At 44.4% G+C, this 18,566-nt stretch overlaps 1 protein-coding gene across 1 annotated transcript in view; it reads left to right on the forward strand.

Annotated features, from left to right (window-relative positions):
- The window catches only part of Alpk1 (alpha kinase 1), a 107,786-nt gene that overhangs the window by 83,478 nt on the left and 5,742 nt on the right, over positions 1–18,566 (forward strand). The window contains exons 4-10 of the mRNA XM_051185531.1: positions 4,931–5,129; positions 9,000–9,059; positions 10,728–10,814; positions 12,395–12,471; positions 13,277–13,372; positions 14,603–14,707; positions 16,401–18,498. Coding sequence (XP_051041488.1) covers positions 4,931–5,129; positions 9,000–9,059; positions 10,728–10,814; positions 12,395–12,471; positions 13,277–13,372; positions 14,603–14,707; positions 16,401–18,498 — 2,722 coding nt within the window. The remainder of the gene's footprint in view (positions 1–4,930; positions 5,130–8,999; positions 9,060–10,727; positions 10,815–12,394; positions 12,472–13,276; positions 13,373–14,602; positions 14,708–16,400; positions 18,499–18,566) is intronic.

Genomic DNA, 18,566 nt, shown 5'->3' on the forward strand with positions numbered 1-18,566 from the left:
AGCATTTCAGTTGTAGCTTGCCAGTCTTGGTTGGAAGGATGGGAGGTTCAATCAAGAAAACTCACGGAAGACTGTACATAATCCTGAAGGTGATGGTGGGATAATAAAGGAGAAATGTAGTTTTACAATGGTAAGCAGGGAGGTGTGGAGCTGGAGAGATGGATCATCTGTTAAGAATGACTGTTGCCAGGTGATGGTGGTGATGGCACATGCCTTTAAATCCCAACACTCACTCAGGAGGCAGAAGTAGGCGGATCCCTGTGAGACCATCCTGGTCTACAAAGCTAGCTCAGGACAGCCAGAGCTGCAACACAGAGAAACCCTGTAAAACCAACAAAACATAAGTGAGTACTGCTCCTGCAGAGAACCTGGGTTTGGTTCCCAGCACCCACAACAGGTAAGTAGCTCACAATTGCTGCCTATAGCTCCAGGTCCAGGGGATCTGGTGTCTCTTCTAGCTTCTGTGGGCACCTACATACACTCACATGTACTCACACTCACATATAAATAATAAAACAAATACTTCTTTTCATCTGAAAAAAAAACAGGCAGTTTCTCTCTACATGTCTCAGTTCAGAGTGAGAGGTTCATTTCAAGGGATTCAAGGCTGGATGTCTCATGACTACTCTTGGGTTTATCCCACTGGTGGGAGCTGAGGGCAGAGAAGGACATCAAGTAGCAAAATACGTGGTTGTTTCAAAAACAGGGACATGGACTATGATGACTTTTATAAGAAAGGTAGTATTAATTCCATGGTCATTGAGAATATCCAGTAAGTAATCTCTCTTCCCTTCTTGGATTATGAGAAAATTGGGAAATAACACAGAAGTTTGATCAAGATTTTAAATATTGTGTGTGTGTTTTGGTGTGTGTGTGTGTGTGTGTGTGTGTGTGTGTGTGTGTGTGTGTGTATGTAGTGTGTGTGTGTTTAGTTTCTATGTTCTCTCTAACTTACTCTGTTCAAACAATGTCTCTTATTAAACCTAGAGCTAGGCATTCAGCAGGCTGGTTAATCAATGAGCTCCCAGAATCAAAATGCCTCCTTCTGCTTCCCCCAATCCCCGTCACCCTCTGTGCCGGGGTTACAGGTGAACACAGGCACATCTGGCTTTGGGGGGGGCTGTGGATTCAAACTCAGATTTTCAAGTTTTCACAGCAAGTGCTCTTAGTAGCTGAGGTATCTCCTTTGGAACAAGAGATTAAATATTACCTTTTCCCTGACTAAGACCAGGTTGGATGATAAAGCTTCATATTGGAGCATAGGAGATCTGCCGCATCTCCTGCACAATTAATACAGACTTCCATAATCACAGGAATCACCTGGCCAAGCAGAACATCCCCAATAGGTGCTTGCTATATAGGCTTGCTAGGGGAGACCTGGGGTATAGAATATCCCCTGTATAGACTTCCTAGGGAAGACCTGGGGTATAGGAGAACAGGAAAAGATTCTGTTTCCTTCAGACAGCTTGTTTCAGAGAGAAAAGGAAAATAATCAAAGACCTCAGTTATTTTTACTAAATGTTCTAATCAAAGTCATTCTGCCTCCCATGCAACAAAATAAAGAAATAGAAGTCAGAAATGATGTAATCGTTGACTTCCCATAACAGGGAAAGAAACAGTAAGACAAGGAGAGATGTTTGTAAGCTAATAAAAAAAGAAGAGGTGGAGAGATAAAGGTGGAGATGTTCTCTACTAAGGACTGACATCTCCACATCTCCATCACAGTAAAAGCAATCAAGACTTAAGGTAGCAACATAATTTAACTAGAGATTATCATTTCCATATGAGTAAAGAGTTGATGATTAATGAGCTGTCATTGGTAGGCACTGCATGATCCATGATGGTCCATGCACACACACACACACACACACACACACCACATATTCTATGCATAAATGTTATTTTCTGTGCATTGCTGTATATATCCTTAGCTGGAAACATAAACCATATATAAACTAGAATCTAAATCAGAAATCAAGCCATGTACAATAGTTAAAGCTCAGCATGCATGAGAAGTAAATATTCAGCCTAGTTTACTTAACAAAATGCTAATTGATTTAGCTTTCCATCACTCTACAGAAATAACAGAAAAATATCTCACAAATAGAAAAGGATTGTTTTGCTTCACAGTTTTGAAAGTTCTGGCCCATGGCTCATCAGATCTAGTGCTTAGGAGGCTTCTGGTGGGCATGCTCAATAGCAATGACTCTGGACAACAACTGCTCCACTCATGACTAAAAAAAAGGAAGGGTGACAGTCTTCCTCAAAGACACACCTTCGATGTCACAAGGACCTCCTACCAAGCTCTACCACCAAAAAATGTTTTAACGCTTTCCAATATCTCACCTGGAAACCAAACCTTTGCCACTTAAGTTTTGGGCAGGGATGGGGGTCCATTGTGTAGGCCACATTTGGGCAGGAATGGGGATCCAAGGTGTAGGCCACAGCAGTATTGAAACTGCAGAGCCGTTGCTGTGAGCGTTTCAAAAACAGAGGGCATTTTCTCTCAACAGAAATGCATTTTTTCTTACCTTTGACAAAAGAAAACTCCTGCGATGTTCTAAACATAAAGATGTATTTTTATTATTCTTTCAGGTGTGTGTGTATTGGTGCACACATGTTAGCATCGGAAGTAAATAAAAGTAAGCAAATGAAACACAACAACTTTCACACAGTTTGATGAAAATAATCACTTTGTAGACTCCTGGAACTGGAGCTGCATGAACTGCCTAATGTGGGTACTGGGAACCCAACCTGAGTCCTCTGCAAGGACTCTTACCTTCTGAACCATCTCGCCATCCCTGGCATGCCCTAAATCTAATTAAAAGGACTGGAGGATGCACAGAAAGAAGAGAAGAGGGAGAGGAACAAAACGTCATTCTGTATTTTATTTTTTTTTATGTTCTTCAAAACATAATTTAAATTGCACCACCAAGGCTAGGTGACACCAAGTTAATCATGGCCCAAGCAACGGGGAAGCAAGGGTTACCGCTCCTGGGTACAGCTTGCTCTCCCAGGTTGTGTTTTTGCACTTCTTCTCTGAACAGCCAGTGAGTAGGCTCCATGTGAATAACACGTGCCTTGCTTCCCCAAGTTTTCATTATAGGAAATTGCCTTAGCTCATGTCCACTGACTCTACATTTCTACCTAGACTTCCTGGTGAAAGGTAGGGACCCTTGGCCAAACAGCTGGTCCTTTTACTTGCTAGAATCTGTAACTGCTGCCAAGATCCTCCAGGATGCCCTGTTCTTTGAATTTGGGTTGAACTCTTTCAGGGTGCTGTTACACTCTGCTTAAATCAGCAACTACAGCAATACTGACTACATCTGTGGTGCTGATGACCCCCGACTGATAGCCGAGAAACCAGCATAAGACCAACCCAGACCACCTGGACATGGGGGTTAGGAGGCCTGGGCAGTCTATGGGGCCTCTGATAGTGGATCAGTATTTAACCCTAGTATAGGAATGGACTTTGGGGACCCATTCCATATAGAGGGATACTCTCTCAGCCTAGACACATGGGGAAGGGCCTAGGTCCTACTCCAAATGATATGACAGACTTTGAAGATCCCCCATGGAAGGCCTCACCCTCCTTGGGGAGCAAAAAGGGGGGATGGAACTGGGGTTAGTGGGGGGACAGTAGAGGATACCAGGGTGAGCGAACTGGGATTGACACCTAAAACAAGCTTGTTTCAAATTTAAATGAAAAAAAATATTGTCATGAAAAAAGAAGGAAGAAGAAGGAGAAGAAGGAGGAGGAGGAAGAAAAGGAGGAGGAGGAAGAGGAGAAGAAGGAGGAGGAGGAAGGCCCCCTTAAAAATATTGTCTTGAAAAAAGAAGGAAGAAGAAGGAGAAGAAGGAGGAGGAGGAAGGCCCCCTTCTGCCCTACAGGGCAGCTGAAATGAATGCTAAGTTAACGTTCTCAGCCCAAAATGGGACAGCTACCACCAGGCTTCATTTCAGAAGGAGGAGGAAGAGGCAGAGGCAGTGGACGTCTGCAATGACACAGTATTTTCTGGAAGTATATGAGCTCACAACTGCTCTAATTACACATACAAGACCGGCACATAATTAAGCTAGTCATAACCCCCACATGGAGCGGAAGTGAATCATGCAGTTACGTCACCAGCAGAGGAGCTGTTTACTGGTGATGGATGGCTGTTGGGGGAGAGAGGTTAAGTTTTCTTCAGGGATATAGTCCCTGGCCATGCTCTTTCGGACTGCCCTATGCGTGTGCACATCAAGTGGGCTCAGTGGCTTCAAGGAGGGACAGTGGGGAGCCGGAGAAATTGAGGAGGGTGAGGGGAGTGGGTTTGATCAAACCACATTGTATGCATATATGAAATGCTGTCTCTGTCTATCTCTCCCGGAGAGAGAGAGGCAGGGTGAAAAACACTCCCTGATGTAATGATGTCTAAACCAGAAAGGCCAACAACAGTGTGTCTAGTGTGATCTCATTAATGACAGACAGAAAGAGGCCAGGCAAGACCAAGAATCACTTAATGTCTATGACTACATAAAAACGGGACACACCTATTTGGGAGTATTACTTATATCATTACTGAGGAGAATAAGAAGGAGAGGAGACTGAGGGGAAAGTGGAAATAAAACTTCATACTTGAAGTCCGTGCCCCACTTTTGTATTGTTTTAACTTCACAAGAAATATGCACTTCCTATCAATATGGTTTTAGACATGGGAGGGGGTCAATGAAGACCATACTATTTTATCAACAGAATTGAACTTTTCCTCAATTATTTTTTTCTTTCTTATGGTTTTATCACTTACTAAAGAATACTTCTCTCACTAGCTACAAGCTTGATTGTTGTTTTAATGAAAAGTACCTAGACGACTAGGCCCGGTTCAGGGCAGTCTTTTTTGAGAGCCTGCGATATCCTCTGGTTCATTGTGTCCTGTGGCTGCTTCTGCAGGCGGCCTTGCGAGCCTCCATCCTTGTCCAGGACTGCGCTGCCGCCGCCGCTATTGTCTTCTTGATGGACCGGTTCCTGTACGGACTCGACGTCTCCGGAAAACTCCTGCAGGTCGCCAAAGGCCTGCACAAGTTGCAGCCCGCGACGCCCATCGCCCCGCAGGTGGTCATCCGCCAAGCCCGGATCTCCGTCAACTCAGGTGGGCTCCATCCCTTGGCGCCGGCTGGTCCCCAGCCCGCTTACTCCCAGCTACTTGACCTCTGCAGACCCTCGCGGGCACCGGCGGGTGCCACCTCTGCGGCCCCAGCCCGCGCTGCCCCTGCACCCGCCTCTCGGCAGGCACAAAGGCCTGGCGTAAAGGGGTTCAGAGCCAAAAGCAGTAGAGAAAATTGTGAAAGGGTGTGGAAAATACTAATTGGAGCCTTTGTCTGCTAACAAATCTGTCCCGCTGCTTTCAAACAGGGGCATCTGAATTGCTATACTTCTGACCAAGGGCCTTTAAAAAGCTGATTAGAAATCGACTCTTTTCTCTTAGCTCTCCTGTCTCCTTTCTGTACGGCCACTTGACTAAGCCGACAATGAAGCTGACAGCCCACTGAAGCAATTTGAGGGGTTTTCATCATTGGGAGCACCGGTACAGTACCTGATTAGGGCTGAAGGTATCTTTTTTTCCCCCTGTCACTTTGAATGAAATGAAAACCAAGGCTGACAGGCCAACTTAAGACGTAGACAGGGAGTAGGGACGAGGTGGGGGCTGCGTCCCTACTTCCACACAGCCCGCTCGCACACAGCCCGCGAAGCATTTAAATTACTCATAATCTGTAAATATAGAGACGTGGAGAGAAAGTATGAAAAGAGAAGTGAAATCACCCCTCTCAGAGGTTAAACCCCCCCCCCTTGCTTGATTTCATTTATTTCTGTTACTTTGGTGAGTGGTCTGTTGGAGGTTGAAGTCTTACTTCATTTCTCTTGAAAGGGAACTTCAGTAACTATACTAAATGGGACGATTGTTTAATGCAGAAGGCCTTGTAGAGTTTGCCTTTTCAAAATCCCAGATCAGGGCTGGAGTACAGCTCAGCGTAAAGCCACTTGCCTGGCGCATGTGAAGGCCTAGATTCAGTCCAAGCACAAAAGCTCAGGGCCACTCTGGCAAGTTCTTCTAACTCTAAGCAAATTGTGCCTTTTCCGGAGTAACTCTAGAGAAGGCTGAACAATGGGAAAATATCCTCCTTCCGATGTCCCTAATGCATTAATGGCATTTGAGGCATGAGGGAAACCTTGTAATAAAGGTGCCTTCTGTGGTATCCAGTGGCAGAGCCATGTGAAGAGCTTGCTGTGGAAGACAGGACGATGAGGGCCCCCTGCAACAGCAGACTTTTAATGCAGCTTCCCATTGAGGTGCACTTGTGTATTTGCATATACAGAGTTGCTGGGCTGTGGTATGGAAATAGAGGTCAGATAATAGGTAGGTGTGCTGACAGTTTTGTTTCTAACAAGCCAGCCAACCTGTCAGATTTTCTCCTCTTTTGCCTCTTGGGGGATAGAACCCATGACATCACATTTGCTAGTTCAGGGCTCTATCCCTGAGCTATATCCCCCAGTGGTTCCTTTGCCTGGCTTTGTCATTGAACCTCTAACATTGGTGATAAAGGGCTTTTCTCCTGCTGAAGCCCTAATGTCACCGTGGAAGGTATATTCCTTGGCTCACTAGGGTCTAAAATAAAAGTCCTGTGTCTTATTTCTCAGCAGTTGAGCTTGTCTTTTGCTCAAAGGCATTTCCATGAGTGCAACTAAAACACACAGCCTCAGGGTTGGCTGTTATAAACTCCTGCCCTAATATATCTGTACCTACATAGCATCTGAATACAGTGAGTAGGTATTTGTGGATGTGGGTGTTTAGAGTTGGGTCACTCGGGGAGAGGATGGGGGACTACATTCATCAAACAGGGTAAAGAAAAAGACAGTAGTGCAGCCGAAATCCCCTGCAATCAAGTCCGTGCAGGTTTCCACCCAAAATATGTTGCAGACATCAAAATAGCAGGTGTCAGGAAGACACGAGAAGAACCCCGCCTTGGACCTGCTGCTCAGCTCGCTCTGATTCAGGAAGCAAGCATTTCAAACCACGATGGCAGAGAAAAGGCACAGACATCCATAAAGACGGAGGAATGAACCAGTGAAGAATCTTCCGTCATTATCAGCGTGTAAATAAGCTTTTAAGTGCCTGCAACATAGTGGGTATTCAGGGTCAGAGCATTAGCTACTGCTGACAACACTTTTCCAACAGCATTTGCGTTGGACATAGTCCTAAGGAAAGGGACAAGGGTTTGAATCTCTGTGCAGAGACCAAAGACGGAACCCTGAGTCACATGATTAAAAATAGATACAGAAAGATAAAATTCTTTTTTTTTTTTAAGGGAGAAGTCAAAATTTCTTTATTATAGGTGTTGTAATTATTTTTTTAAATTTTATTTAATTTTATATAACAGTCCAATTAAATGAAAACAAACATTTATACACAATATTTGGGAATTTGGGCGTCGTTCTTTCCAAACTACTTCCTGCTGGTAAGGGGCGCTGTCTTGGGGGATTCGAAGAAGATTCAGATATCCTGGCTGTAGTCTGTACGGCTGTTTTGTCCAGCTGTTTTGAATGTAGGATCAGCTTGTACTCTGTTTCAGGTGGTCTGGCTTGATCAAACCACATTAGTCTGGAAGGAATCCACATCTTTTCATTTTCTGTGGAAACAAAAATAGAAGAAAGATAAAATTCTTAAGGCTTTGCACAGGCTGTCAAAGGAGATGTAGTGACTCCTATCAGCCACTGTGTAGAAGTTGCAAAGAAGCTTATTCAACATTGGGGTCATATATCAGATATCCTATATCTCAGATATTTACATTATGATTCATAACAGTAGCAACATTATAGTTGTGAAGTAGCAACGAAAATAATTAAATGGTTGAGGCCACCACAACGTGAGGAACTGTATTAAAGGGTTGCAGCATTAGGAAGGTTGAGGACCACTGCTACACAGAGAGCCAGTATTCCCAGGAGCCCTCCGCATGGGTGCACTGAACTTCATGCATTTCATGGCTGAGGAGGATGCTCAACTGCCAAAAACTGTCGTTGAAAACATGGCAAGCAGATAACTGGTTAGGAAAGTGAAGTAAAAGGGAGAAAATATTTTTAAAAAAAGTTTCAAAAGTTATGAAATTACCTGGCAAAAAAACAACAGAGTTTTTTACGTGCTCTCTCTGATTTTCATTCAGTCTCCCTTTGATTCATTCATCAAAAGGATCAGCAAATGGTACTCCTGGGCAGTGCTGCCTGCCCTCCACGTGTCTATGATACCCTGGGAGTATGATGAAACATGAGTTCGGCCTCTGAAGGTCTGTGGCTCATGCTGCTCACTGGGGGAGCCAGGGACCAGCAACACCACTGCGCCTTACACTATGTAACTGGCAACAGTCTTGAAACAAAGATGCAAGTGCCCTCGGTGTTCAACCCTGACCTCCTGACCTATATTCCTGCAACAGCACTAACAGCAGGAGGGAAAGACACAGAACGGAACATTAAATTTAAAGAACATACTGCGAATAAATAAGAAAGGATGTGGAGAAGTCTGAAAGCTAAAAGAGAAAACACACACACACACACACACACACACACACACACACGTGCACACACACGCATAACAGAATTTCCAGGACTGAGGAGACCCAGAAGTGAGACAAAACACATTTTTTCAGGGAAAGAGTATATCCAATCCAAAGCCCTTCCTGGACCCAGTGTGGCAAAACTACAAAAAATAAATAATGACAAAAAATCTTAAAGGAAACAAGAAGACAAGTCACTACACGGGAAAAATAATTGGACTTGACTAAAAGCATTAGATAAGGAGGGATGGCTCGGTAGTTAAAACTACTGTTCTTGCAGAGGACCTGGGTTCAGTTCCCACACCCATGTCAGGTGGCTCACAACTTTCTGTAACTCCAGCTCCAGGGTATCTGCTGACCTCTTCTGGCCTTCTATGGGCACCTGCACTCATTGGTGTCTGCTTGCTTCTTCTCAGGGAAACTGCTGAAGGCAGAGTACATCCTGAGCAGCCTGATAAGCAACAATGGAGCAACCGGTAAGTATCTCACATCTCTAGAGCAATGTGTCCCTCAGGCCCTACCATAGCCCTGATCTATAGCAGCTCAATCTACGCTGGCTGCTCAGGGGACTGCCTGGGACTGGATCTGCAGTGAGGAATGGAGTGGTTTCTGCCAAGCTTCTTACTGATTTCTCTTTCCATTTATCTCTAAATTCAAACACTAAGCAAAAGATGCTTGGCACATCATTGCTTCATTACAACGGACCTCGACTAGTGCATGATCAGTCTGTGAACCTCAGTGAGTGCCCGGTTGAAGCCCTGGGCAGGATCATGGGGTGGGTTTAGGGATGAAGGTTCTGACTCAGAAGAATGCTCCTGCAGCTTCACGCATTCCAATGTCTTGGAAATTCATTTTGCTATATAACAACTTTCATAAAAAGTTATTATCGAAGTTACTTTCTTTTTGATATTCAGTAACATCTGGGACGAGTTGTCTAACAGATCATTTAAACCTTCTGAGATTTTGTTGGGAGTTGTAAGCATTTAGGACAGCAAGTTTTCCAAAAAGTTGAACAAGTTTTGTTTTGTTTTCAGTAAACTTTTGAGATACATTGGCTCTTAGTTCTTGAAAACTGTGGATGGCACCAAGAGGAAGACAGGTTGGGATGGAAATATTCGCTGCATGGCTTTCATTGATGGTCCCCAGAACTAAGCCACACAGTTCATGTTTTCTGTCTTCTACACTGTACATGCACGCCAGAAAACCCATGTACACACACAAACACATACCCAAACACACACACAAACTCACCCAAAACCACACCACCTGTGTGCTTACACACAGGAACCAGGAAGAAAACTGCAGTATGGTGGAACAATGAAGAAAAAGGCCAACTCCACTTTTTCCCACTGACATTTACCATCCTGACTTTTTCCTTTTGCCACCCACTGGGCCACTTGACAAAGCAGAACGAAAGGGATAATAGAGCACACGGTAAGGTGTGCATGTGTGGGGACATGTCATAACAAACTTCCCTTACTGCAGGATTAATATATGCTAATACAAAACTGAAAACCCAGTTTACTTGCCCACAAACTCCAGCCCAGCTTCTCAGACCTCTACCTGTCTCACACAATGACCACCATGAAAAATCCAAAGCCACTCACTCACCACTCCCTTCATCCAGTCAAATGGCCAGCCTGGGTGCCAGCCCAGGTCTCCTAAGCAATCATTACATAGGTAATGAATCCTCTCCTAAGTTTTTGGCCTGTGTGGAGTCATCACCTTCAGTATCCAAACAAATCTGTGTGGTTGGAACTGACCCCATGGTCTGTGAGACAGCCCACAGACAGTGAGGTAAGACAACCTGGGATCAGGAACCTGGGGAGCCTTCAAGACAGCAGCACTGAGTCTGGGCTCTGAGAAAAGACGAACTCTTAAGAAGCCAGGGGATCCCAGGTTGGGATGATGCGAGCACAGGTCGGTGCCTGAAACCAGAGGCACAGGCGAAGACCCTAGGGAGTGAGAACTGTTGATAAGACAGCCGCAGACCGTGTAGAAGCTGGCTCCTGTGCAGTCATGGGCGTTGGAGCTGTCTCTCAAATCTGAGTCATGTGTGTTCATGAAGACGTCTGTGAACATGGGTTTGTTTTACCAAGCCATTTCCTTCTTGACTTCAGGCAATATCTTCCTTTTTATTCTAGGTACCTGGCTGTATAGAAATGAAAGTGACAAAGTCCTGGTGCAGTCGGTCTGTATACAGATCAGAGGACAGATTCTGCAAAAGCTAGGTGCTGTCTGACATCAGTCATTATCCCTCTTAGGGCTCACATACAGAAGCTGGCTGTAAAAATTTACTGTGGGGTTTTCTGATTACGTCTGGTCAAGATTATCACATCCCACTCCCCTTAGCCGTCCTGTTGAGAAGAAAATAACATTTACCATATCAGGAGCTGAGCTCAGCATGGCTGTGTACACCAGTGTAGCCAACTCTGTAGACTGAGGCAGAAGGATAACTCGAGCCAGGAGACTAAGGCCAGCCTGGGCAACATAGTGAGACTTCATGTTTTAAAAAAGCCTGTAACTGGCCAGGTGGTGGCGGCGCACGCTTTTAACCCCAGCACTCAGGAGGCAGAGGCAGGAAGATATCTCAGTTCAAAGTCGCTCTAGTCTATAAAGTGAGTTCTAAGACAGCCATGATTGTTACACAGAGAAACCCTATCTCAAAAACAAAACAAAAAAAATCCATAACTGTTAGGAATATTAATAAGAGCCAGGGAGTGGGGACATATGACTTTAATCCCAGCAGTTGAGAGGCAGAGGCAAACAGATGTCTGAATTTGAGGTCAGAGCATGTTCTGGGACAGCCAGGGCTACACTGAGAAACCCTATCTTGAAAAAGCAAAAACAAAAACAAACAAAAAAAATATTAGTAAGAGAAAAATCTTTTTTTCTGTTTTGTTAGCAAAATTCACAGTTGTGAATTGAAGCTATTCACTGGCTTTGGTTACTCATTCATTCCTAGGAGGACTCACAAAGTCTCTGAGCAAAGTTTTCAAACTCTAATTAGACTAAAAGACAAACTAAAGGTTTTGAAATTTTTAATAGATGATGGTAACTATCATTCTTATAAATAATGGAAATGACCATAGATTATATATCTATGTCTGTGTATGTTAAAGATAATATGCTGGCTAGTTTTGTGTCAACTTGACACAAGCTAGAGTCATCAGAGAGGAGGGAATCTCAATTAAGAAAATCCCTCTGTAAGTCAATAGCAGGCAAGCCTATAGCGCCTTTTCTTAATTAGTGATTATTGTGAAAACGCCCAGCCTATTATGGATGGTGCCATCCCTGAACCAGTGGTCCTGGCTTCTATAAGAGGAAAGGCTGAGAAAGCCAGTAAACAAGACTCCTCCATGGACTCTGTGTGAGTTCCTGCCTCCTCTTTCCTGCCCTGAGTTCCTATTCTGACTTCTTTCAATGATGAACAGTGCTGTGGAACTGTGAGCCAAATAAACCCTTTCCTCCCCAAGTTGCTTTGTTCATGGTGTTTCATCAGAGCAATAGTAATGATAATTAAGACGGATACCAGATGTGTGATAATTCATAAAGTTTCTTGGCGATGTGGGAAAGTTACCAATATATGACCAAAGGAAAGAAACAAATTGCTCTGTCAGTCTAATCTAGCCCCCGTTTTCTTAACAGAAGCCAATAACTGTTCTGAATGCATTAGTTTTCTAATGTCTTCCTAGTTATTTATTTTATCTATTTATTATTTATAAATATAAATAAATAATTACTCATTATTTATCTGTACACTAAGGCACAGATGCTAACAGTCTCTCCCTATTCTTCCTTTGTTTTCCAGGAATGTGGTATGAAGCTGCAGAGTTGATATGGGCCTCGGTAGTAGGCTACTTGACACTCCCTCAGCCAGATAAAAAAGTTGTGTACCTACATGCAGTATCTCCTCTCCATACTTGCCTTTGGATAGCTGTCTCCTTATAACACAATTAACTTCACCATTTACCAATTCTGTCTGTGTCATCTTTTTCTACAGAAGTACAGGAACATCTGGGAACTTCCTTGTGTGTTATAGTTAGTTACTCTTGGCCTGTGACAGGTTTCTATAATAATTCCTAACCCTCCAACTATGAATTGAGTTCTCTGCAACTTTGTGACTATCTTATCACATATTTAGCTTTGACTTGATTCTGTGACAAAGTTGAGATGGCCTTGATACTTATGTATAAAGTCATTTTCCAAGAGTCCAGTGAGCAAAAACTTCCTTTAACTGTTCATGTGGTAGCATCTTTAAGAAACTAAGAATCAGCTCAGCCCTTGCTTTGCTGCTGGGAGTTTCATTCTCTGTAATTTTGTGGGACTGCCCTCTTATGATCGGAAGCCTCCATTTCCCAGAGCTGTGTTACTGAGTGAGGCCTATCCTCTTTTACAACACAGATGGAGAGTAGTATGGATGTCTTCCCATGCCAGTTATTCAGGCCTATTAATTAGATAAATTAGTGCCAATAACCAGTGAAGCCCAACTTCAAAGTAGCTATATTTCAATTCATCCTCGTACCTTGGGATGTAATAATCTCTTGATCCTGCAAAGTTTCATTCAAAAGTTTCTCCATGCCATAGTCACAGACTAATAGCAAACAGATAGATGATTCACATGGAATGCAGTCACTAACTGTAGGCCATAAGATGAGAGAATTCCAATCTGATTTGTTTGTTTTCCTTACAGGGTATTTCCACATCACTGGGTATACTGGCAGACATCTTTGTTTCCATGAGCAAAACGGATTATGAAAAGTTTAAGAACAACCCACAGGTTAACTTGGTAATTGTCATTTGTCTAAAACATGGTTCAGAGTGGCATTGCCTGGACACCTGTCAATGCTGGTTCTGGTTACCAATTCTTGGTGCTGGTTACCCCACTTCTTTCCCAGTAGAGTAGGGGTTGGGAGCACAGCCCCTCCTATATTAATGGGATCAATTATAATGGGTCCTGTTTACCTTGGTCTTCCCAGCCTCTAGCACTGACTCAAATAAAAAAAAAAAAAAAGCTATGGAAATGTTCAAGTTAATGAACGATAGGATACCATCAGAGTGACTTTCAGTCCCATATATTTCCTTTAAAAACAAAACCACTCTGGGGATGACAGGGGAAGATAATTCAGTTGGCAGAGTATTTCCCACATAAGTATGAGGGCCTGAGTTTGCTTCCCAACCCCCACATAAAAGTCAGGCATGATGGCCCATGTTTGTAATCCCAGTGCTGGACATATAGGAGGAATCTTGGAGCTTGCTAGGGAGCCATTGTAGCTGAATCTGTGAGTTCCAAGTCCTAGTGAGGGACCTGTCTCATAAAAGAAGAAGGAGAAGAAAGAGAAGGAAAAAAGGAGGAAGAAGAGGGAGAGGAAGAAAGAGAGGATGAGGAGGAAGGAGAAGGAAGAGGAGGAGGAAGATAAATCCTGAGAAAGACACCCATGGGCAAATGTTTTGGTTGTTCAAATCAGACACTGAGGATTTGCTCCACATTCTTAGCCTAATATCACCATTCTTTCAACAACTTTGTACACTGCTCATTTCCTCAATAGAAAATGAGCCTTTTGCAGACTTGCAGTCCACTGTCTCAGTGTCTATAATGGCGTCTAGCCCCACGGACGTGTCCAGTTATGTTCTGAAATAAATGAATGAGTCCCCCTTGGTGTGAAGCCATAAAGAGACCTTTACTAAGAACAACACAGAGATCGTCAGCCAGTCTGGATGTGCAGTTTGCATGAATGGGGAATTGCTCCCATTTCACAGAGAGGCACATCTGATTTGCTTTGCCTAATTGTTGTATGCGCTACTCTGGGTTGTGAATGCAGAATAGGGATTGGGGTAGGTAGAGGTAAGACACCCAATGCTCTGGGATCTTTAGACCCACTTAGACTTTCTTGGCACTGTTCTGGCAGACTCGTGATGAAAAGAATCTTGAAAGAAAAGCAACGGGATGTCGTGGGTATTACCTTACTAATGGAGAAACGGTACCTGCTGCTTCACTTTCCATCCTCTTTCCCCACAGGCCTTGCTCAGGGAGTTTGACCACCATTTGCTGTCAGCTGCAGAAGCCTGCAAACTGGCAGCTGCCTTCAGTGCCTACACACCGCTGTTTGTGCTCACAGCTGTGGTAAATAGAGGTCCTCCCACGCAGGGGGAGGGAAAGTCTAACCTTGAAGTAGGTGCTGGCTCCCCACTGGCAGTTATGCAAGGTCTCCAGTACTGTTAGTCAGGATGACTGTATCCTGATGGCAGCCAGGTTACTGCAGTCCACGCAATGGCATATAATGCTGTCTGTTCCAGAGTAAGGGTTCCTAAGGCTGGCAGCCAATCAGAACCACCCAGGGAGCCTTTTCAAAACACAAGCTCCTGGGATCTACTCTATGCCTGTTAAATGCAAATCTCTTGGATTAACAATCTTTCATTTTGAAACAAAGTAAACTTTGGGGGCTGAAGAGCTGGCTCAGCAGTTAAGAGCAGGGACTGCTCCTGCAGAGAACCTGGGTCAGGTTCCTAGCACCCACATCAGGGGGCTTGTTACAGCCTGGAGCTCCAGCTCCAAGCAATCTGACACTCCCCATGGACTCCGTGGGCATGTGTGTGAACATGTAAACAGACAAACATACACATAACTTTTAACAATTAACAATTAACTAACTTAAAATACACACACACACACACACACACACACACACACACACACACACACACACGGTCAGCTCCATGTCTGCAAGTTCAACACTCTGACACTTCCTCAAAATTTTTGCATCTGTAGAGAACATGTACAGACAGACCTTTTGTTCTTGTCCCCAACACCCTGTTGTTTGGCCTATAGGTAAATCAATACCGTTACTGCATAGAGAAATTAATTATGTCTGTGTCCTAGGTATAGACTAGGTATAGACAACAGTTAGTAAGACTGTTGTCACTGTGACAAACACAAATACTGTGAGAAATAATCTAAGAGAAGGAAAGGGCTGTTCTTTGTATTTTTATTTGCTTTGACACTGCTGTTGTTGCCTTTTTGCTAACAGTTTCAGAGGTTTCAGTCTGTGGTTCATTGGCTCTGTCACTGATGTAAGATAAAATATCATAGTAGCAGTAGCTATCAAGAACAAAAACTTCACCCTCGTGGCTGCCAGTGCTAGCAGGCATCCACCTTCCTTCTTCTTTTAGTCCAAATTCACTCCTGCATATTGGGTGGTACAACCCACCTTCAAGGTGGGTCTTGCATCCCTAATGTCATTGTCTCTCATAAATCTTCACAGACTTCTCAAACCAATCAAAGGGACAACCCAACCATCACACACCCTTTGCTCAAATGAACAACAGCAAATCATAAGTCTGCTATGGTCAGTTCACAAGCGTCAGGGTCATGGCAGGATGGCAGGTAAAGATAATGTCTTAACTCCATGCCAGTCAGTGGCTCCTGTTCCCACCCTTCTCACTCATCAAAACAAAACTCACATCCTCCATTAAGCATTTGTGAACCTCCTTTATAATGTCTATGGCGTGTACTTATTTTCCTGTAATATTTTAAGTGAGTATCCTCCGGGAATATAAACTGTTGCTGGGTGTGGTGGTGCACACCTTTAATCCAAGCACTCAAGGATGGCAGAGGTAGGTGAATCTTTGTGAGATTGAGGCCAGCCTGGTCTACACAGTGAGTTCCAGAAGAACCAGAGCTACATAGAGAGACCCTATCTAAAAAAAAAAAAAAAAAAAAAAAAAAAAAAAAAAAAAGAAGAAGAAGAAGAAGAAGAAAAATTTGTTCTGATTCACCCGGGATACAATATCTGACCTGCGTTTGCTGTTTCCCATAGAATATCCGAGGCACGTGTTTGCTGTCATACAGTTGCTCTACTGATTGTCCTCCAGGAATGAAAAGTGTGTACCTGTGTGATGCCAAAGAGGCTTTTGAGATTGGCCTCCTGACCAAGAAAGATGGTGAGCTGGTGAGTGGGAAGCAGGAGCTGCACAGCTTCATCAAAGCTGCTTTCAGCCTCACCACAGTACACTGCAGACTCCACGGGGAGACAGACGCCATCCGCGCTGCAAGGCAGCTCTGCAGTGAAGCTGTGGGTAAGCTGTACACCTTTAGCATCTCTTCCACAAGCCGGGACAGAGAAGCCCTGTCTCAGGAAATCATGTCTCTTGTCAGCCAGGTGAAGGGACATCTACAAGTTCAAAGCTTCCAAAACTTAGATGATAGGTCTTACGTTCCAGAGAGCTTCAAATGTGGCTTGGATAAACCTATCTTGCGTGGGCACGTAGACTTCCAACAAATTCTTGCAATCTATTCCCAGCACCATACCTCAGTGTGTGAAGTATTTGAAGGCACTTGCAGGAGCAGCAAAAGCAACCACAGAGACACAAAACCAGAGGTGTGCATCACTGCTCTAAAAACAGAAACCAACACCGTAGATACTATGGGTGCTACTCTAGATAAACTGTGTTCTCAAGAAAGTGGGAGTATAGCTTCCTCCCAGATGGCTGAGAAAGACCAGGAAAAGCTCAGAAGAGTAAAGAGGAGAAACTGGACCCATTCTGAAGCATTTCGGGTCTCCCTGGATCAAGATATGGGGACTGAGACTGAGCCGCCCAGTCACAGCAATGGCAAGGCAGATGTTCCCCATACATCTCTGAGTGACAGCCATAGCTCGGGTTCTTGGAGCAAACTGTCAGGGCTCAGCTCTTCTGCAAGCTGGGAGGAAGTGAACTGTGGTATTAAGGGTATGGACAGGAAAGAGTCTAGCAAAGAAGAACACCTTGTGGACACTCAGTGCTCCACGGCAGTGTCTGAGGAGCCCAAGAGCGACAGAAGCTGTGGAGCTACACACTTGTTTTCAAAGCTGCATGGTGTCTCTCTTCAGGAAACTGAAGATCGCAACCTAGCGTCTTCACAAAGTCAGTTGCACAAACATTCGTCCTTAACACCCGTCCTTCCTCTCAACACAACAGACACTTGCTTGGCCTCGGGAACAGGGCTACTGGAAGCCCCTGAAGGAAACCAGGACATCAGAAATGAAGGACCCAGTAATATATCTTGTCAGCCCAGTCTGTCATGTGGTTCTGTTTCCTGGTCCTTATCTAGCTCTGGCAAGTTCACAGACATGGCCAAATATCCTTCAGTTCAAGAAGAAGAAACCTGTGAAATGACTGGTTATTTTCCAGAAAGCAAGTATGATATAAAAGGCCACTGTGGAGGAAAGAATGGGGGGAAAGTCACTGAAAGATTCACGGGGCCTGCATTTACAGATGACCCCTCTTCAGTTGACCCTGAAGGAGAAACAGAAGAAAGCAAAGAGGATGGGTCACCACACCCTCAGGCAGTACTGGGATGTTTAGAAGGCAGCCCTTCAGTGCTGACACGAAGGACTTTCTCTCCTCACCTGTCTGTTCAAAATTTTGACTCAGCAAAGACAGGCGGTTCAGTCAAAGACCAGACCGTGGACCCTGATGCTTCTACGGAGGATGAGGAGGGCCCCACTGGCCAAGATGGTGTTCACAGGCCAGGTGCTTGGAGGCCAGATCAGAGAGATGAGAGGCCAAATTCCTCTGTCAGTGGCCACAGTCCCTTTCCAGACTTCGATGCAGACTTCAGCACCACAGAGGAAGAAAAGGAACTTGGGAGCATGCTGAAGTGTAGCCAGAACTCCAGTTCATCCGTACAGTGGTGGCGGAAATCACCTGCCTTTTCCAACAGTTCTCTGGAGGGAGAAAGTTCATGGTCTCTTCTAAACTCCAGCAGAAGTTCTTTTGTCTCATTGCCTGGACGGAGCAGGCAAGAGCTTCTTGAAGCTCGCACCCTACAGCCTGACGACTTTGAGAAGCTTCTGGCAGGAGTGACAAATGATTGGCTCCTTCACAGACTAGACAATACCGGAGTATTAAAGCCCGTTCAACTCCAGCGAGCACACAGTACGTAGTACTTTTTTGCTCTATAGCTCCAGGCGTCAGGGCATTTCTATTTGGGAGCCCTTGGAAGA

The sequence above is a fragment of the Phodopus roborovskii genome, unplaced genomic scaffold (assembly GCF_943737965.1).
Source record: "Phodopus roborovskii unplaced genomic scaffold, PHOROB, whole genome shotgun sequence".
NCBI lineage: Eukaryota > Metazoa > Chordata > Mammalia > Rodentia > Cricetidae > Phodopus > Phodopus roborovskii.